We start from the raw sequence: 21710 nt of genomic DNA, 5'->3' as shown, positions 1-21710 counted from the left end.
TACTTGTATGTTTGAGAAATTTGATTTATGAGATTTGTTGATTTGTATTTGGCGCCCTGCAATTTCATTGGCTGTTGGCGAGGGGTTCCGCTAAAGGTCTTACTCACATTGGCTACGGAAAGTGAGATCACATAGTCGTCCGGAAAACAGCTGTTGTTCTCATGCATGGCTCAGAGTTACTTGTCTCGAAGCGAGCAGAGTAGACATTTAGATCCTCTGGGCAGCTCGCGGCTGGGTTTCCCTTTGTAATCCATGATAGCTTTCAAGCACTGCCACATGCATTGTGTCGTAGGATTCGATCTTAGTCCTGTATTGATGCTTTACCTGTTTGATGGTTCGTTGGAGGTCTTAGCGGGATTTCTTATAAGCATCCGGATTACTATCCCCGCTCCTCGAAAGCAGCAGCTTTAGCCTTAAACTCAGTGCAGATGTTGCCTGTAATCCATGACTTCTGGTTGGGGTATGTACGTACGGTCACTGGTCAATGCACTTCTTAATGAAGGCGGTGACTTATCAGAGCCACAAAAATCCCAATCTGGAGACGGTGGAAACCACTTTATCTAGTTACCATAAATAATTTAGCTAGCGACATTCATAAGATTTCAAAGTGAACCAAAACAAACTGTTGTTGTTGTTTTATGTATTAACAGCACAGAAACACACATCAGGGTTCACTTCTCTCAGAAAAACAGGAAATAGAGATGGATCCTCTGTGGGGCTAATTGGTTGTTTGTGACTTACAGGTGATGAATTACGGACTCACTCAGCACGTCTGTCTCTGCCCCTACAAGCCTACAAGCTACTCCTGTGAGGAAGAGCAGGTCAAGTTCACAGAAACAAAATAAAAAATAAAATAAAAAATGGCAAAATATATCTGTTCATCGATCCCTTACGATGGACCAGTCATTAATTTACTGTACACATTATCCAGTTAAAAATCACACCACATTACACAGACTAGTTTAGATACAAAATGGTGATCTTTTACATTGGTGTTAGACAGAGGCAATGCAGGTAGGTATTCCAGTTTGGGTAAAAGGAATGAAATCATAGAGCTGTTCTTACCCAGAGGTAGTCTTCTGATGTCCATCGTCAGATCGTCTCAGACCAACAGAGTGATTAACACAACACCAGACAGAGACAAGAGTACCAACAGCCCTTACCATACAGAGAGATAGGGAACCTCACCAATATGGTACCTCACTACAACAACAAAAAATGCTATGGCTATATGCCCATTCATTACGATGGCAATATATTTGAGTTGGTCAAATGCCATTGAATGATGTTCGTCAATTTTGTGCTGGATAGTGGGATCAGTATAAGAGAAACTATAACGTGTAAATCTGCTGGACTAAACTGAACTGTGGGTCTCCTGTCCTGTCAGAGAGAAAAAGAAGGAGAGGAAATAGAATAGAGAAAGCTGGAGCTGAAAGAGATTTAGCGAAGATTTCCCTCCACTACATCTCTCACTTCCCTTTGGATTAAACTGATGTTCTAGAATGTTCCCTGTCCTGTCTGGACTTACCTCTGACGCAACAGTGTCCTGTCTGGACTTACCTCTGACGCAACAGTCCCCTGTCCTGTCTGGACTTACCTCTGACGCAACAGTCCCCTGTCCTGTCTGGAATTACCTCTGACGCAACAGTCCCCTGTCCTGTCTGGACTTACCTCTGACGCAACAGTGTCCTGTCTGGACTTACCTCTGACGCAACAGTCCCCTGTCCTGTCTGAAAATACCACTAACGCAACAGTCCCCTGGCGATGAGGTAATATAGGATCCTGTCACTAGATGGGTGGTGTTTAGTGTGGGTAATGTTTCCTAACATGCTTGAACCTTCACGTTCCACTTACACACTGTATATGATGGGAATAGTGCTCGTCTTTACCCTAAAAACCTTCAAAGTCTATTAGATTTGGAAAATAAGCAGCATAAAACCTTTCTGTGATGTTCCTAAACAAGGTTTTTATTTAACATACTAGAGAGAGGTAATATAAGACAAATATAGAAATATAAATCACAGCGAAGTAGAAAAGGAGAAAGTAAGAGCAGAAAGCTGGAGGAGAGGGGGAGAGGGAGGGAAAGAGGGAGGGAGTGGGAGACAGAGGGAGAGCGAGAGGGAGGGAGTGGGCGATTGAGAGGGAGAGCGAGGGAGTGGGAGAGGGAGAGAGTGGGAGAGCGAGGGAGTGGGAGAGGGAGAGAGTGGGAGAGCGAGAGGGAGGGAGTGGGAGACAGAGGGAGAGCGAGAGGGAGGAGTGGGAGACAGAGGGAGAGCGAGAGGGAGAGAGTGGGAGACAGAGGGAGAGCGAGAGGGAGGGAGAGGGAGAGAGTGGGAGAGCGAGAGGGAGGGAGTGGGAGACAGAGGGAGAGCGAGAGGGAGGGAGTGGGAGACAGAGGGAGAGCGAGAGGGAGAGAGTGGGAGACAGAGGGAGAGCGAGAGGGAGGGAGTGGGCGATTGAGAGGGAGAGCGAGGGAGTGGGAGAGCGAGGGTGGGAGAGCGAGAGGGAGGGAGTGGGAGAGGAGGGAGTGGGAGAGAGTGGGAGAGCGAGAGGGAGGGAGTGGGAGACCGAGGGAGAGCGAGAGGGAGAGAGTGGGAGACAGAGGGAGAGCGAGAGGGAGGGAGTGGGAGAGCGAGGGAGTGGGAGAGCGAGAGGGAGGGAGTGGGAGAGCGAGGGAGTGGGAGAGAGTGGGAGAGCGAGAGGGAGGGAGTGGGAGACAGAGGGAGAGCGAGAGGGAGGGAGTGGGAGACAGAGGGAGAGCGAGAGGGAGAGAGAGGGAGACAGAGGGAGAGCGAGAGGGAGGGAGAGGGAGAGAGTGGGAGAGCGAGAGGGAGGGAGAGAGCGAGGGAGGAGGATAAAAGACAGACAGAAAGTCTTACCTGTCTAGTCTTCAGATCTCAAAGTGCTGCTGTGGAGGGACGCTCCCTACTTGTAGTACCCTACACTACAGACTGCTTAAACAGCTGTGGTTATTCACTCTCAGTCTCTACCTATGGGTTGCAAAATCCCAGGTACTTTTCCCCAAAATAGCCTGGTTTTCCAAAAAAATCCCGTAATTCCATAAATCTTTCAACCCGGGAATTCTGGAAAACTGGGGGAATCTGGGCCATAATTTTGAGTCCCTAGTCTGCCTTCTTCAAAACACAACACAAGGACCTGCATAGGTTCACTAGGCTCTCTGGCTTTGTATTCACACAACCAGTAGGGGCCTCCTTTTAACCCATGCCAACTAGCTAAAGGACATTGGTGTATGCAAAATGGTACCCGAATACCTTATATATATATATATATATATATATATATATAGTGTAGCACAGTGTCAGAGCCAGTTGCCCCTTTTGCAAGTCCTGCAGAAGGGAGCGCCCGAGACGTAGAGATTATAAATTAAAAGATGATACTTACATCCTATCCTCGCATACTTTTCCCCCAAAAGCTCTGAGATTCATCTTGCTTTAGTCATCATATGATGTCTACCATAATGGTGGGGTTATAATCAATAGATTAGCTTTGAGGAATTTTAACATTTCGTCCATCCTATCAGGCCTGGGGGGGGGGGGGTGTGACTCCAGTCCTCGGGGGAGGGGGGCGGGGCTTGATTAGCGCCACACTCGTGCCCCAGCTGACTCCGATAATCAACTCATTCATGATCTTCAGTTTAGAATGCAATTAAGTTTAAAAATCCGGTGTGTTTGCTAAGAATGATGGGGCAGGGGGAGGGTGATGCTGGGGGGCGGGGGACCCTGAATAAGGCCACCGAGGACTGGAGTCGCCCTGTCCTGCGTCTAACTGAAGGTTCTACTGTATACTGTCATCCCAAGTCACTGTTATTAACAGTTTATCCTGTAACTCTTTACACTGTTGGGGAAACTGAAATATATCAGTTGTTGACTTGACGGACATTCCACATATTGTCTATAAAATATATATTTTCTATTTAATTTTTTTATCAAGTTCAATTGAACAAAATTAGCAAATATCTGAACTATTTGAAATTAATGTTAGGATGTAAGAAATGGGGGTCAATACATTAATTTGTAGTCCAGTCATTGACAGGGGGTGTTAAAACTACACTGGGGTATAATCTAGATATGGGTATTGTAGTTTTTTACCTTGTGAGTGTCTCTGAATTTACTGATCTCCCTGGATATCAGGTCTCTTTTGTCATCTTCCATATCCATCACATTGATGTCCTCCTGGGAAACAGATAAACGTGATATCAGGTTCATAACATGTCACTGCTGAAACAAGGTCCAGGACGTTAGCGTAGCGATTTACAGAAAATGAAAAAACAAAATGGCTGCAGGTTAAGCGCCTCCTCCTGGAAAACAAGTGAAGAAACAAAAAAAACACACTCCATGTAAAACAACATCGACAATCTCTCTCATCACGCGCTTTAAATAGGAGAAACGGACGCTACTACCTCCTCCAGAGGAACTGACGCTACTACCTCCCCTCTCCAGAGGAACGGACACTACTACCTCCTCTCTCCAGTGGAACGGACGCTACTACCTCCCCTCTCCAGTGGAACGGACGCTACTACCTCCCCTCTCCAGTGGAACGGACGCTACTACCTCCTCTGTTCAGTGGAACGGACGCTACTACCTCCTCTGTTCAGTGGAACGGACGCTACTACCTCCTCTGTTCAGTGGAACGGACGCTACTACCTCCTCTCTCCAGTGGAACGGACGCTACTACCTCCTCTCTCCAGTGGAACGGACGCTACTACCTCCTCTCTCCAGAGGAACGGACGCTACTACCTCCTCTGTTCAGTGGAACGGACGCTACTACCTCCTCTCTCCAGTGGAACGGACGCTACTACCTCCCCTCTCCAGAGGAACGGACGCTACTACCTCCTCTGTTCAGTGGAACGGACGCTACTACCTCCTCTGTTCAGTGGAACGGACGCTACTACCTCCTCTGTTCAGTGGAACGGACGCTACTACCTCCTCTGTTCAGTGGAACGGACGCTACTACCTCCTCTGTTCAGTGGAACGGACGCTACTACCTCCTCTGTTCAGGGGAACGGACGCTACTACCTCCTCTGTTCAGGGGAACGGACGCTACTACCTCCTCTGTTCAGTGGAACGGACGCTACTACCTCCTCTGTTCAGGGGAACGGACACTACTACCTCCTCCAGTGGAACGGACGCTACTACCTCCTCTCTCCAGAGGAACGGACGCTACTACCTCCTCTCTCCAGAGGAACGGACGCTACTACCTCCTCTCTCCAGAGGAACGGACGCTACTACCTCCTCTCTCCAGTGGAACGGACGCTACTACCTCCTCTGTTCAGTGGAACGGACGCTACTACCTCCTCCAGAGGAACGGACGCTACTACCTCCTCTGTTCAGGGGAACGGACGCTACTACCTCCTCTGTTCAGTGGAACGGACGCTACTACCTCCTCTCTCCAGTGGAACGGACGCTACTACCTCCCCTCTCCAGAGGAACGGACGCTACTACCTCCTCTGTTCAGTGGAACGGACGCTACTACCTCCTCTGTTCAGTGGAACGGACGCTACTACCTCCTCTGTTCAGTGGAACGGACGCTACTACCTCCTCTGTTCAGTGGAACGGACGCTACTACCTCCTCTGTTCAGTGGAACGGACGCTACTACCTCCTCTCTCCAGTGGAACGGACGCTACTACCTCCTCTCTCCAGTGGAACGGACGCTACTACCTCCTCTCTCCAGAGGAACGGACGCTACTACCTCCTCTGTTCAGTGGAACGGACGCTACTACCTCCTCTCTCCAGTGGAACGGACGCTACTACCTCCCCTCTCCAGAGGAACGGACGCTACTACCTCCTCTGTTCAGTGGAACGGACGCTACTACCTCCTCTGTTCAGTGGAACGGACGCTACTACCTCCTCTGTTCAGTGGAACGGACGCTACTACCTCCTCTGTTCAGTGGAACGGACGCTACTACCTCCTCTGTTCAGTGGAACGGACGCTACTACCTCCTCTGTTCAGGGGAACGGACGCTACTACCTCCTCTGTTCAGTGGAACGGACGCTACTACCTCCTCTGTTCAGGGGAACGGACGCTACTACCTCCTCCAGTGGAACGGACGCTACTACCTCCTCTCTCCAGAGGAACGGACACTACTACCTCCTCTCTCCAGAGGAACGGACGCTACTACCTCCTCTCTCCAGAGGAACGGACGCTACTACCTCCTCTCTCCAGAGGAACGGACGCTACTACCTCCTCTCTCCAGAGGAACGGACGCTACTACCTCCTCTCTCCAGAGGAACGGACGCTACTACCTCCTCTCTCCAGTGGAACGGACGCTACTACCTCCTCTCTCCAGTGGAACGGACGCTACTACCTCCTCTGTTCAGTGGAACGGACGCTACTACCTCCTCCAGAGGAACGGACGCTACTACCTCCTCTGTTCAGGGGAACGGACGCTACTACCTCCTCTGTTCAGTGGAACGGACGCTACTACCTCCTCTCTCCAGTGGAACGGACGCTACTACCTCCCCTCTCCAGAGGAACGGACGCTACTACCTCCTCTGTTCAGTGGAACGGACGCTACTACCTCCTCTGTTCAGTGGAACGGACGCTACTACCTCCTCTGTTCAGTGGAACGGACGCTACTACCTCCTCTGTTCAGTGGAACGGACGCTACTACCTCCTCTGTTCAGTGGAACGGACGCTACTACCTCCTCTGTTCAGTGGAACGGACGCTACTACCTCCTCTGTTCAGTGGAACGGACGCTACTACCTCCTCTGTTCAGGGGAACGGACGCTACTACCTCCTCTGTTCAGTGGAATGGACGCTACTACCTCTGTTCAGGGGAACGGACACTACTACCTCCTCCAGTGGAACGGACGCTACTACCTCCTCTCTCCAGAGGAACGGACGCTACTACCTCCTCTCTCCAGAGGAACGGACGCTACTACCTCCTCTCTCCAGTGGAACGGACGCTACTACCTCCTCTCTCCAGAGGAACGGACGCTACTACCTCCTCTCTCCAGTGGAACGGACGCTACTACCTCCTCTGTTCAGTGGAACGGACACTACTACCTCCTCTGTTCAGGGGAACGGACGCTACTACCTCCTCTGTTCAGGGGAACGGACGCTACTACCTCCTCTGTTCAGGGGAACGGACGCTACTACCTCCTCTCTCCAGTGGAACGGACGCTACTACCTCCTCTGTTCAGGGGAACGGACGCTACTACCTCCTCTGTTCAGGGGAACGGACGCTACTACCTCCTCTGTTCAGGGGAACGGACGCTACTACCTCCTCTGTTCAGGGGAACGGACGCTACTACCTCCTCTGTTCAGGGGAACGGACGCTACTACCTCCTCTGTTCAGGGGAACGGACGCTACTACCTCCTCTGTTCAGGGGAACGGACGCTACTACCTCCTCTCTCCAGAGGAAAGGACGCTACTACCTCCTCTCTCCAGAGGAACGGACGCTACTACCTCCTCTCTCCAGTGGAACGGACGCTACTACCTCCTCTCTCCAGTGGAACGGACGCTACTACCTCCTCTGTTCAGCGGAACGGACGCTACTACCTCCTCTCTCCAGTGGAACGGACGCTACTACCTCCTCTCTCCAGTGGAACGGACGCTACTACCTCCTCTGTTCAGCTGAACGGACGCTACTACCTCCTCTGTTCAGCGGAACGGACGCTACTACCTCCTCTCTCCAGGGGAACGGACGCTACTACCTCCTCTCTCCAGAGGAACGGACGCTACTACCTCCTCTCTCCAGAGGAACGGACGCTACTACCTCCTCTCTCCAGAGGAACGGACGCTACTACCTCCTCTCTCCAGAGGAACGGACGCTACTACCTCCTCTGTTCAGCGGAACGGACGATACTACCTCCTCTCTCCAGAGGAACGGACGCTACTACCTCCTCTCTCCAGAGGAACGGACGCTACTACCTCCTCTGTTCAGCGGAACGGACGCTACTACCTCCTCTCTCCAGTGGAACGGACGCTACTACCTCCTCTCTCCAGAGGAACGGACGCTACTACCTCCTCTCTCCAGTGGAACGGACGCTACTACCTCCTCTCTCCAGGGGAACGGACGCTACTACCTCCTCTGTTCAGCGGAACGGACGCTACTACCTCCTCTGTTCAGCGGAACGGACGCTACTACCTCCTCTGTTCAGCAGAACGGACGCTACTACCTCCTCTGTTCAGCAGAACAGACGCTACTACCTCCTCTGTTCAGCAGAACAGACGCTACTACCTCCTCTGTTCAGCAGAACAGACGCTACTACCTCCTCTGTTCAGCAGAACAGACGCTACTACCTCCTCTGTTCAGAGGAACGGAAGCTACTACCTCCTCTCTCCAGGGGAACGGACGCTACTACCTCCTCTCTCCAGGGGAACGGACGCTACTACCTCCTCTCTCCAGGGGAACGGACGCTACTACCTCCTCTCTCCAGGGGAACGGACGCTACTACCTCCTCTGTTCAGTGGAACGGACGCTACTACCTCCTCTCTCCAGAGGAACGGACGCTACTACCTCCTCTCTCCAGAGGAACGGACGCTACTACCTCCTCTCTCCAGCGGAACGGACGCTACTACCTCCTCTGTTCAGTGGAACGGACGCTACTACCTCCTCTGTTCAGGGGAACGGACGCTACTACCTCCTCTGTTCAGGGGAACGGACGCTACTACCTCCTCTGTTCAGGGGAACGGACGCTACTACCTCCTCTCTCCAGAGGAACGGAAGCTACTACCTCCTCTTTCTTCTCTCTCTTCTTCTTGCGGGGCTGGTTGTCTCCGTCCTGAGAAGGTGCGTTGAGCTCACTGCCGTACTCCCGGATCAACCCCTCGATCGCCCCTTTCACTATCTGGTCACGACGCTTTGTGTCTTCGTCAAGAACCTCTTCCTCATCCTCTTCTTCCTTGGGCCCGTCCTCAGACTTGGCTCCCTATGAGACGTAAAAAAGAGAGAGGCGAGAGAAGCCAAGAGAAATTCCTTTATAAAATAAAACAAAAAGTACAGAGAAAGAGGAATGTTCATGTTGGATTTTGCAAGGTGTAAAATATAAAATATATAAAAGTTGGTGTACCACACAGAAGCCATGTTAAAACCAAGCCAATGCTCTGCCCTGACGAAGACTAGGGCCGGGATGATACCACTATCGCAATATTTTGTTTTACATGACAAATATAAAAACACAAAGCAGACCAAACTCTACGCTGCTATAAAAATATATATATTTTTTTTAAAAACTGCTGAATGTAAAATATTGAGTGTGCTTTTGCTTAGAAAATTATTTTGGGACTCTGGATAGTTTAATAATGGAATGTAGTAATGTAGAGTAATAATGTTTGTTTGTTTGTTTCCAACATTAGAGCTGTTTTCATAAAGAAGTTTAACATCTGCTTTGTGTTGTATCGTGATACCGGTATCGTCCCGGACCCCATAAAAGACCCGAGAGACTAAATGTTGGTAATGAAATGCTCACTGCTAAGAGAGAGGTGCAACTTATATTTTCTGAACCCAGTCTGCTCTCCTCCATTACCCTCTCATGGTAGACAGGGTGTGTGTGTGTGTGTGTGTGTGTACCCCGTTGGCGTTCCTCTTCCTAGCCTTCCATTCTTCAAGCTGGGCCTTGGTCTTAGCATCCACCTTGACCAGCAGCTTCTTGTCTCCCAGCAACAGCTCATGTAGCAGACGAAGGGAACGCAGGGTGGACTCTGGCTCCTTGTACTCACAGAAACCAAATGCTACAGACAGAGAGAGAGTTTTATACAGTCACTGGGAGGGAGAGAGAGAGTTTTATACAGTCACTGGGAGGGAGAGAGAGAGTTTTATACAGTCACTGGGAGAGAGAGAGAGAGTTGTATACAGTCACTGGGAGGGAGAGAGAGAGTTGTATACAGTCACTGGGAGAGAGAGAGTTTTATACAGTCACTGGGAGGGAGAGAGAGTTTTATACAGTCACTGGGAGAGAGAGAGAGAGAGAGAGAGAGAGTTTTATACAGTCACTGGGAGGGAGAGAGAGTTTTATACAGTCACTGGGAGGGAGAGAGAGTTTTATACAGTCACTGGGAGAGAGAGAGAGAGAGTTTTATACAGTCACTGGGAGAGAGAGAGTTTTATACAGTCACTGGGAGAGAGAGAGAGAGAGAGAGAGAGTATACAGTCACTGGGAGAGAGAGAGAGAGTTGTATACAGTCACTGGGAGGGAGAGAGAGTTTTATACAGTCACTGGGAGAGAGAGAGAGAGTTGTATACAGTCACTGGGAGAGAGAGAGAGAGAGTTGTATACAGTCACTGGGAGAGAGAGAGAGAGTTGTATACAGTCACTGGGAGAGAGAGAGAGAGTTTTATACAGTCACTGGGAGGGAGAGAGTTTTATACAGTCACTGGGAGAGAGAGAGAGAGTTGTATACAGTCACTGGGAGAGAGAGAGTTTTATACAGTCACTGGGAGAGAGAGAGAGAGTTTTATACAGTCACTGGGAGAGAGAGAGTTTTATACAGTCACTGGGAGAGAGAGAGTTGTATACAGTCACTGGGAGAGAGAGAGAGTTTTATACAGTCACTGGGAGAGAGAGAGAGTTGTATACAGTCACTGGGAGAGAGAGAGTTGTATACAGTCACTGGGAGAGAGAGAGAGTTGTATACAGTCACTGGGAGAGAGAGAGAGAGAGAGAGAGAGAGAGAGAGAGTTGTATACAGTCACTGGGAGAGAGAGAGTTTTATACAGTCACTGGGAGGGAGAGAGAGAGTTTTATACAGTCACTGGGAGGGAGAGAGAGAGTTGTATACAGTCACTGGGAGAGAGAGAGAGAGAGAGTTGTATACAGTCACTGGGAGAGAGAGGGAGTTTTATACAGTCACTGGGAGGGAGAGAGAGTTGTATACAGTCACTGGGAGGGAGAGAGAGAGTTGTATACAGTCACTGGGAGGGAGAGAGAGTTGTATACAGTCACTGGGAGAGAGAGAGTTTTATACAGTCACTGGGAGAGAGAGAGAGAGAGAGAGAGAGAGAGAGTTTTACACAGTCACCTCCCTTATCTTCACCTCATTTGCACACATCGTATATAGACCTTTTCTACTGTATTATTGACTGTATGTTTGTTTACTCCATGACTCTGTGTTGTCTGTTCACACTGCTATGCTTTATCTTGGCCAGGTCGCAGTTGTAAATGAGAACTTGTTCTCAACTGGCCTACCTGGTTCAATAAAGGTGAAATAAAAATAACTTGCTCTGCGGTAACTACACAGGCTCTGCGGTAACTACACAGGCTCGGCGGTAACTACACAGGCTCTGCGGTACCTACACAGGCTCTGCGGTAACTACACAGGCTCTGCGAGAGAACTACACAGGCTCTGCGGTAACTACACAGGCTCTGCTGTAACTACACAGGCTCTGCGGTAACTACACAGGCTCTGCTGTAACTACACAGGCTCTGCGGTAACTACACAGGCTCTGCGGTAACTACACAGGCTCTGCGGTAACTACACAGGCTCTGCGGTAACTACACAGGCTCTGCTGTAACTACACAGGCTCTGCGGTAACTACACAGGCTCTGCTGTAACTACACAGGCTCGGCGGTAACTACACAGGCTCTGCTGTAACTACACAGGCTCTGCGGTAACTACACAGGCTCTGCGGTAACTACACAGGCTCTGCTGTAACTACACAGGCTCTGCGGTAACTAAGGCTCGGCGGTAACTACACAGGCTCTGCGGTAACTAAGGCTCGGCGGTAACTACACAGGCTCGGCGGTAACTACACAGGCTCTGCTGTAACTAAGGCTCGGCGGTAACTACACAGGCTCGGCGGTAACTACACAGGCTCTGCGGTAACTACACAGGCTCTGCGGTAACTACACAGGCTCTGCGGTAACTACACAGGCTCTGCGGTAACTACACAGGCTCTGCGGTAACTACACAGGCTCGGCGGTAACTACACAGGCTCTGCGGTAACTACACAGGCTCGGCGGTAACTAATGCTCGGCGGTAACTACACAGGCTCTGCGGTAACTAAGGCTCGGCGGTAACTAAGGCTCGGCGGTAACTACACAGGCTCTGCGGTAACTACACAGGCTCTGCTGTAACTACACAGGCTCTGCGGTAACTACACAGGCTCGGCGGTAACTACACAGGCTCTGCGGTAACTACACAGGCTCTGCAGTAACTACACAGGCTCTGCTGTAACTACACAGGCTCTGCGGTAACTACACAGGCTCTGCTGTAACTACACAGGCTCTGCTGTAACTACACAGGCTCGGCGGTAACTACACAGGCTCGGCGGTAACTACACAGGCTCTGCGGTACCTACACAGGCTCTGCGGTAACTACACAGGCTCTGCGGTAACTACACAGGCTCTGGGAACTACACAGGCTCTGCTGTAACTACACAGGCTCTGCGGTAACTACACAGGCTCTGCTGTAACTACACAGGCTCTGCGGTAACTACACAGGCTCTGCGGTAACTACACAGGCTCTGCGGTAACTACACAGGCTCTGCGGTAACTACACAGGCTCTGCTGTAACTACACAGGCTCTGCGGTAACTACACAGGCTCTGCTGTAACTACACAGGCTCTGCGGTAACTACACAGGCTCTGCGGTAACTACACAGGCTCTCCTGTAACTACACAGGCTCTGCGGTAAGTAAGGCTCGGCGGTAACTACACAGGCTCTGCGGTAACTAAGGCTCGGCGGTAACTACACAGGCTCGGCGGTAACTACACAGGCTCTGCTGTAACTAAGGCTCGGCGGTAACTACACAGGCTCTGCGGTAACTACACAGGCTCTGCGGTAACTACACAGGCTCTGCGGTAACTACACAGGCTCGGCGGTAACTACACAGGCTCGGCGGTAACTAAGGCTCGGCGGTAACTACACAGGCTCGGCGGTAACTAAGGCTCGGCGGTAACTAAGGCTCGGCGGTAACTACACAGGCTCTGCGGTAACTACACAGGCTCTGCTGTAACTACACAGGCTCTGCGGTAACTACACAGGCTCGGCGGTAAGAGAGAGAGAGAGAGAGTTTTATACTACACAGGCTCTGCGGTAACTACACAGGCTCTGCGGTAACTACACAGGCTCTGCTGTAACTACACAGGCTCTGCGGTAACTACACAGGCTCTGCGGTAACTACACAGGCTCTGCTGTAACTACACAGGCTCTGCGGTAACTACACAGGCTCTGCGGTAACTACACAGGCTCTGCTGTAACTACACAGGCTCTGCTGTAACTACACAGGCTCTGCGGTAACTACACAGGCTCTGCGGTAACTACACAGGCTCTGCTGTAACTACACAGGCTCTGCGGTAACTACACAGGCTCTGCTGTAACTACACAGGCTCGGCGGTAACTACACAGGCTCTGCTGTAACTACACAGGCTCGGCGGTAACTACACAGGCTCTGCGGTAACTAAGGCTCTGCGGTAACTACACAGGCTCTGCGGTAACTACACAGGCTCTGCGGTAACTAAGGCTCGGCGGTAACTACACAGGCTCTGCGGTAACTACACAGGCTCTGCGGTAACTACACAGGCTCTGCTGTAACTACACAGGCTCGGCGGTAACTACACAGGCTCTGCGGTAACTACACAGGCTCGGCGGTAACTAAGGCTCTGCTGTAACTACACAGGCTCTGCGGTAACTACACAGGCTCTGCGGTAACTAAGGCTCTGCGGTAACTACACAGGCTCTGCTGTAACTACACAGGCTCTGCGGTAACTACACAGGCTCTGCTGTAACTACACAGGCTCGGCGGTAACTACACAGGCTCTGCGGTAACTACACAGGCTCGGCGGTAACTAAGGATCTGCTGTAACTACACAGGCTCTGCGGTAACTACACAGGCTCTGCGGTAACTAAGGCTCTGCGGTAACTACACAGGCTCTGCGGTAACTACACAGGCTCTGCTGTAACTACACAGGCTCTGCGGTAACTACACAGGCTCGGCGGTAACTACACAGGCTCTGCGGTAACTACACAGGCTCTGCGGTAACTACACAGGCTCTGCTGTAACTACACAGGCTCTGCGGTAACTACACAGGCTCTGCGGTAACTACACAGGCTCTGCTGTAACTACACAGGCTCTGCGGTAACTACACAGGCTCTGCTGTAACTACACAGGCTCTGCGGTAACTACACAGGCTCTGCGGTAACTACACAGGCTCTGCGGTAACTACACAGGCTCTGCGGTAACTACACAGGCTCTGCTGTAACTACACAGGCTCTGCGGTAACTACACAGGCTCTGCTGTAACTACACAGGCTCGGCGGTAACTAAGGCTCTGCGGTAACTACACAGGCTCTGCGGTAACTACACAGGCTCTGCTGTAACTACACAGGCTCTGCGGTAACTACACAGGCTCTGCGGTAACTACACAGGCTCTGCTGTAACTACACAGGCTCGGCGGTAACTACACAGGCTCTCCTGTAACTACACAGGCTCTGCGGTAAGTAAGGCTCGGCGGTAACTACACAGGCTCTGCGGTAACTAAGGCTCGGCGGTAACTACACAGGCTCGGCGGTAACTACACAGGCTCTGCTGTAACTAAGGCTCGGCGGTAACTACACAGGCTCTGCGGTAACTACACAGGCTCTGCGGTAACTACACAGGCTCTGCGGTAACTACACAGGCTCTGCTGTAACTACACAGGCTCTGCTGTAACTACACAGGCTCTGCGGTAACTACACAGGCTCGGCGGTAACTACACAGGCTCTGCGGTAACTAAGGCTCTGCGGTAACTACACAGGCTCTGCGGTAACTAAGGCTCGGCGGTAACTACACAGGCTCTGCTGTAACTACACAGGCTCGGCGGTAACTACACAGGCTCTGCGGTAACTACACAGGCTCGGCGGTAACTACACAGGCTCGGCGGTAACTACACAGGCTCGGCGGTAACTACACAGGCTCGGCGGTAACTACACAGGCTCGGCAGTCAACTACACAGGCTCGGCGGTAACTACACAGGCTCTGCTGTAACTAAGGCTCGGCGGTAACTACACAGGCTCGGCGGTAACTACACAGGCTCGGCGGTAACTACACAGGCTCTGCGGTAACTACACAGTCTCTGCGGTAACTACACAGGCTCGGCAGTCAACTACACAGGCTCGGCGGTAACTACACAGGCTCGGCGGTAACTACACAGGCTCTGCGGTAACTAAGGCTCGGCGGTAACTACACAGGCTCTGCGGTAACTAAGGCTTGGCGGTAACTACACAGGCTCTGCGGTAACTACACAGGCTCTGCTGTAACTACACAGGCTCTGCGGTAACTACACAGGCTCGGCGGTAACTACACAGGCTCTGCGGTAACTACACAGGCTCTGCGGTAACTAAGGCTCGGCGGTAACTACACAGGCTCGGCGGTAACTACACAGGCTCTGCTGTAACTACACAGGCTCTGCTGTAACTACACAGGCTCTGCGGTAACTACACAGGCTCTGCTGTAACTACACAGGCTCTGCTGTAACTACACAGGCTCTGCGGTAACTACACAGGCTCTGCGGTAACTACACAGGCTCTGCTGTAACTACACAGGCTCTGCGGTAACTACACAGGCTCTGCGGTAACTACACAGGCTCTGCGGTAACTACACAGGCTCTGCTGTAACTACACAGGCTCGGCGGTAACTAAGGCTCTGCGGTAACTACACAGGCTCTGCGGTAACTACACAGGCTCTGCGGTAACTAAGGCTCGGCGGTAACTACACAGGCTCTGCGGTAACTACACAGGCTCTGCGGTAACTACACAGGCTCTGCTGTAACTACACAGGCTCGGCGGTAACTACACAGGCTCTGCTGTAACTACACAGGCTCGGCGGTAACTACACAGGCTCGGCGGTAACTAAGGCTCTGCGGTAACTACACAGGCTCTGCGGTAACTACACAGGCTCTGCGGTAACTAAGGCTCTGCGGTAACTACACAGGCTCGGCGGTAACTACACAGGCTCGGCGGTAACTACACAGGCTCGGCGGTAACTACACAGGCTCGGCGGTAACTACACAGGCTCTGCGGTAACTACACAGGCTCTGCTGTAACTACACAGGCTCGGCGGTAACTACACAGGCTCGGCGGTAACTACACAGGCTCTGCGGTAACTACACAGGTTCTGCTGTAACTACACAGGCTCTGCTGTAACTACACAGGCTCTGCGGTAACTACACAGGCTCGGCGGTAACTACACAGGCTCTGCGGTAACTAAGGCTCTGCGGTAACTACACAGGCTCTGCGGTAACTAAGGCTCGGCGGTAACTACACAGGCTCTGCTGTAACTACACAGGCTCTGCGGTAACTACACAGGCTCGGCGGTAACTACACAGGCTCGGCGGTAACTACACAGGCTCTGCGGTAACTAAGGCTCGGCGGTAACTACACAGGCTCGGCGGTAACTACACAGGCTCGGCGGTAACTACACAGGCTCGGCGGTAACTACACAGGCTCGGCGGTAACTACACAGGCTCGGCGGTAACTACACAGGCTCTGCGGTAACTAAGGCTCGGCGGTAACTACACAGGCTCGGCGGTAACTACACAGGCTCGGCGGTAACTACACAGGCTCGGCGGTAACTACACAGGCTCGGCGGTAACTACACAGGCTCGGCAGTCAACTACACAGGCTCTGCGGTAACTAAGGCTCGGCGGTAACTACACAGGCTCTGCTGTAACTACACAGGCTCGGCGGTAACTACACAGGCTCTGCGGTAACTACACAGGCTCGGCGGTAACTACACAGGCTCGGCGGTAACTACACAGGCTCGGCGGTAACTACACAGGCTCGGCGGTAACTACACAGGCTCGGCAGTCAACTACACAGGCTCGGCGGTAACTACACAGGCTCTGCTGTAACTAAGGCTCGGCGGTAACTACACAGGCTCGGCGGTAACTACACAGGCTCTGCGGTAACTACACAGGCTCTGCGGTAACTACACAGTCTCTGCGGTAACTACACAGGCTCGGCAGTCAACTACACAGGCTCGGCGGTAACTACACAGGCTCGGCGGTAACTACACAGGCTCTGCGGTAACTAAGGCTCGGCGGTAACTACACAGGCTCTGCGGTAACTAAGGCTTGGCGGTAACTACACAGGCTCTGCGGTAACTACACAGGCTCTGCTGTAACTACACAGGCTCTGCGGTAACTACACAGGCTCGGCGGTAACTACACAGGCTCTGCGGTAACTACACAGGCTCTGCGGTAACTACACAGGCTCTGCGGTAACTAAGGCTCGGCGGTAACTACACAGGCTCGGCGGTAACTACACAGGCTCTGCTGTAACTACACAGGCTCTGCTGTAACTACACAGGCTCTGCGGTAACTACACAGGCTCTGCTGTAACTACACAGGCTCTGCTGTAACTACACAGGCTCGGCGGTAACTACACAGGCTCTGCGGTAACTACACAGGCTCTGCGGTAACTACACAGGCTCTGCTGTAACTACACAGGCTCTGCGGTAACTACACAGGCTCTGCGGTAACTACACAGGCTCTGCGGTAACTACACAGGCTCTGCTGTAACTACACAGGCTCGGCGGTAACTAAGGCTCTGCGGTAACTACACAGGCTCTGCGGTAACTACACAGGCTCTGCGGTAACTAAGGCTCGGCGGTAACTACACAGGCTCTGCGGTAACTACACAGGCTCTGCGGTAACTACACAGGCTCTGCTGTAACTACACAGGCTCGGCGGTAACTACACAGGCTCTGCTGTAACTACACAGGCTCGGCGGTAACTACACAGGCTCGGCGGTAACTAAGGCTCTGCGGTAACTACACAGGCTCTGCGGTAACTACACAGGCTCTGCGGTAACTAAGGCTCTGCGGTAACTACACAGGCTCGGCGGTAACTACACAGGCTCGGCGGTAACTACACAGGCTCGGCGGTAACTACACAGGCTCTGCGGTAACTACACAGGCTCTGCGGTAACTACACAGGCTCTGCTGTAACTACACAGGCTCGGCGGTAACTACACAGGCTCGGCGGTAACTACACAGGCTCTGCGGTAACTACACAGGTTCTGCTGTAACTACACAGGCTCTGCTGTAACTACACAGGCTCTGCGGTAACTACACAGGCTCTGCGGTAACTACACAGGCTCTGCGGTAACTAAGGCTCTGCGGTAACTACACAGGCTCTGCGGTAACTAAGGCTCGGCGGTAACTACACAGGCTCTGCTGTAACTACACAGGCTCTGCGGTAACTACACAGGCTCGGCGGTAACTACACAGGCTCGGCGGTAACTACACAGGCTCTGCGGTAACTAAGGCTCGGCGGTAACTACACAGGCTCGGCGGTAACTACACAGGCTCGGCGGTAACTACACAGGCTCGGCGGTAACTACACAGGCTCGGCGGTAACTACACAGGCTCGGCGGTAACTACACAGGCTCTGCGGTAACTAAGGCTCGGCGGTAACTACACAGGCTCGGCGGTAACTACACAGGCTCGGCGGTAACTACACAGGCTCGGCGGTAACTACACAGGCTCGGCGGTAACTACACAGGCTCGGCAGTCAACTACACAGGCTCTGCGGTAACTACACAGACTAGGCAGTTAACAACATAACAAGGAAAGGAGGGAAAGTATAATAGAAGTGTTGTACCTGTTTTGTTTTTACCTTGCAGTTTCCCAGAAGCCCCTTGGACCCTCTTCCAGCTCAGGACCAGGCCACATTTCTACAGGATGGTGGAAAAGACAGGCAGAGGGATATCACTCATCTGAGACTAAAGACCAAAATGTCAGTGTGATCCAATATCATTCCATTAAATTGGTTTATAAACTTTATATTACGACACCAGGATCACGATACACAATCGAGAATCGTGGCAAGGAATGCTCTCAATGTAGCAAACACAAACACCTCTGTTGACACCCAGAGGCACATTTGTTTTTCTTCCCAGAGCATTTCAGAAAGTATTCAGACCCCTTGACTTTTTCCATATTTTGTTGAGTTACAGCCTTATTCTAAAATGGATTAAATTAATTAGTTTCTATATCAATGTACACACAATACCCCATAAGGACAAAGCGAAAAACGTTTTTTTGTTGTTGAAATTTTAGCAAATGTATGAATAAAACCCCCCAGAAATACCATATTTACATACAATACCAATCAAAAGTTTGGACACCGACTCACTCAAAGGTTTTTCTTTATTTTGTACTATTTTCTACATTGTAGAATAATTTATTCTAATAGAATAATAATAGTATTATATTATATAATTAATAGAATAATAATATTAGTATATTATAATATATTATATAATTAATAGAATAATAATATTATTATAATATATAATTAATAGAATAATAATATTAGTATATTATAATATATTATATAATTAATAGAATAATAATATTATTATATTATATAATTAATAGAATAATAATATTAGTATATTATAATATATTATATAATTAATAGAATAATAATATTAGTATATTATAATATATTATATAATTAATAGAATAATAATATTAGTATATTATATAATTAATAGAATAATAATATTAGTATATTATATAATTAATAGAATAATAATATTAGTATATTATAATATATTATATAATTAATAGAATAATAATATTAGTATATTATAATAATATTATATAATTAATAGAATAATAATATTAGTATATTATAATATATTATATAATTAATAGAATAATAATATTAGTATATTATATAATTAATAGAATAATAATATTAGTATATTATATAATTAATAGAATAATAATATTAGTATATTATAATATATTATATAATTAATAGAATAATAATATTATTATAATATATAATTAATAGAATAATAATATTAGTATATTATAATAATATTATATAATTAATAGAATAATAATATTAGTATATTATATAATTAATAGAATAATAATATTAGTATATTATATAATTAATAGAATAATAATATTAGTATATTATAATATATTATATAATTAATAGAATAATAATATTAGTATATTATATAATAATAATATTATAATATATCATATAATTATTAGAATAATAATATTCCCGAAAGCACTGTATATCACACAATATTTGACCTACGTCAGGTTGGGTGTTTAGTCCTCTTTAAAATAACAGATCTCAGTCCTTTTAAAAGTGAACTCTGGGTAAAAAAAATAACTCAGTTCTCGTTGTATTCACACTGCCTTTGAATAAGGATTCGACTATTTTGCCAGTTCACCTATTTTTGAGAGAGAGAGAGAGGAGAAAGAAAGAGAGAGAGAGAGAGAGAGAGAGAGAGAGAGAGAGAGAGAGAGAGAGAGAGAGAGACAGAGAGAGAGAGAGAGAGACAGAGAGAGAGACAGAGACAGAGACAGAGAGAGACAGAGAGAGACAGAGAGAGACAGAGAGAGACAGAGAGAGAGAGAGAGAGAGAGAGAGAGAGAGAGAGAGAGAGAGAGAGAGTCGTCTTTGCATTCACATTGCTATGGTTACAAAGAAACCAAGATTTATTTTTTTCCCCTCCCAATATTCACTCAATGCACTCTGGGATTTTACAGAAGTGCAAGACAAGCCATTAAATCAGAACGTGTTATCAGACAACGAGATAAACCAACTTACATTTTGGAAACTAATATAAAGATGACATATAATAATTATAAATCAGAAGATCATATTAACATGTAAATATTACTGGAAACAGAATAAATAGCAGAAGAATACAGGTAGATTAAATAATGCTGTGATTGAAAATTGTACACTCAAAATGTGGGCTACTGTCCCTTTAAGAGCAAGCATTGATTTTGTACCCTGTCGTGATTCTCAACACTATCTAAACCACAAAAACGGAACAGACAGCTGAAACAGCTGATGAAGCTCTCTATTACAAACAACTACATCTGATGCAAACCAATCATCTCAACATTGTGTCAAAAACTCCACACCTATTTTTAGAATGTATCTGTTGACAATCGCTTAATCAATACCCCCCCCAAAAAAACAGCATAGGCCTCCCGGGTGGCGCAGTGGTTAAGGGCACTGTACTGCAGCGCCAGCTGTGCCACCAGAGACCTCTGGGTTCGCGCCCAGGCTCTGTCGTAACCGGCCGCGACCGGGAGGTCCGTGGGGCGACGCACAATTGGCATAGCGTCGTCCGGGTTAGGGAGGGTTTGGCCGGTAGGGCTTGTCCTTGTCTCATCGCGCACCAGCGACTCCTGTGGCGGGCCGGGCGTAGGGCGCGCTAACCAAGGTCGCCAGGTGCATGGTGTTTCCTCTGACACATTGGTGCGGCTGGCTTCCGGGTTGGATGCGCGCTGTGTTAAGAGGGGACGCATGACTTTCAACCTTCGTCTCTCCCGAGCCCGTACGGGAGTTGTAGCGATGAGACAAGATAGTAGCTACTACAACAATTGGATACCACGAAATTGGGGAGAAAAATAAAACACATAATTTTTTAAAACAGCTTGTGTTTCTTTCCCACGAACCTGCACACCGTTTTTTGTCATTTGATATTATATGGAAGGGAACAACAGGATGGCGGAATTCAAGCGGACCGAACTCAGAACGCCTCTCAAGATCATCTCAGTTGGGGTTCAAGGGCTCTTTTGAAGGGTCTGAGTTCCTTTAGAGAGTGTTCACACTTCACAAAACTGATATAAGCAAAAATTGGCTGAGGAACATACGAGATTAGTCTGCTTCATTCTTTATTTATTTTTTTTTGCCATGGAAAACCGAGTATTGTCGTATCGCAATACTGGTATTGTGGACAACCCTACTTTATAAAAGCCTTTTTTACATAAACT

The 21710-nt window shown here is 49.2% G+C and overlaps 2 protein-coding genes across 3 annotated transcripts in view; both read right to left on the bottom strand.

Moving 5' to 3' along the window:
* vti1b (vesicle transport through interaction with t-SNAREs 1B) overlaps positions 1 to 21710 on the bottom strand; it is a 204544-nt gene that overhangs the window by 119854 nt on the left and 62980 nt on the right. The window lies entirely within an intron of this gene.
* The window catches only part of LOC115126249 (RNA-binding protein 25-like), a 75609-nt gene that overhangs the window by 48393 nt on the left and 5506 nt on the right, over positions 1 to 21710 (bottom strand). The window contains exons 5-8 of one of the 2 annotated variants that reach the window (XM_065025935.1): positions 18562 to 18619; positions 9539 to 9699; positions 8703 to 8897; positions 4110 to 4193 (exon numbers count right to left, since the gene is read on the bottom strand). In XM_065025935.1, coding sequence (XP_064882007.1) covers positions 4110 to 4193; positions 8703 to 8897; positions 9539 to 9699; positions 18562 to 18619 — 498 coding nt within the window. Of the gene's footprint in view, positions 1 to 4109; positions 4194 to 8702; positions 8898 to 9538; positions 9700 to 18546; positions 18620 to 21710 lie in introns of both variants that reach the window. The other variant, XM_065025934.1, reaches the window with a different exon arrangement.

Source organism: Oncorhynchus nerka, linkage group LG12 (genome assembly GCF_034236695.1).
Source record: "Oncorhynchus nerka isolate Pitt River linkage group LG12, Oner_Uvic_2.0, whole genome shotgun sequence".
Classification (NCBI taxonomy): Eukaryota; Metazoa; Chordata; class Actinopteri; order Salmoniformes; family Salmonidae; genus Oncorhynchus; species Oncorhynchus nerka.
Note: the sequence above shows the minus strand (reverse complement) of the source record. Positions and strands in the feature narration are given on the sequence as shown.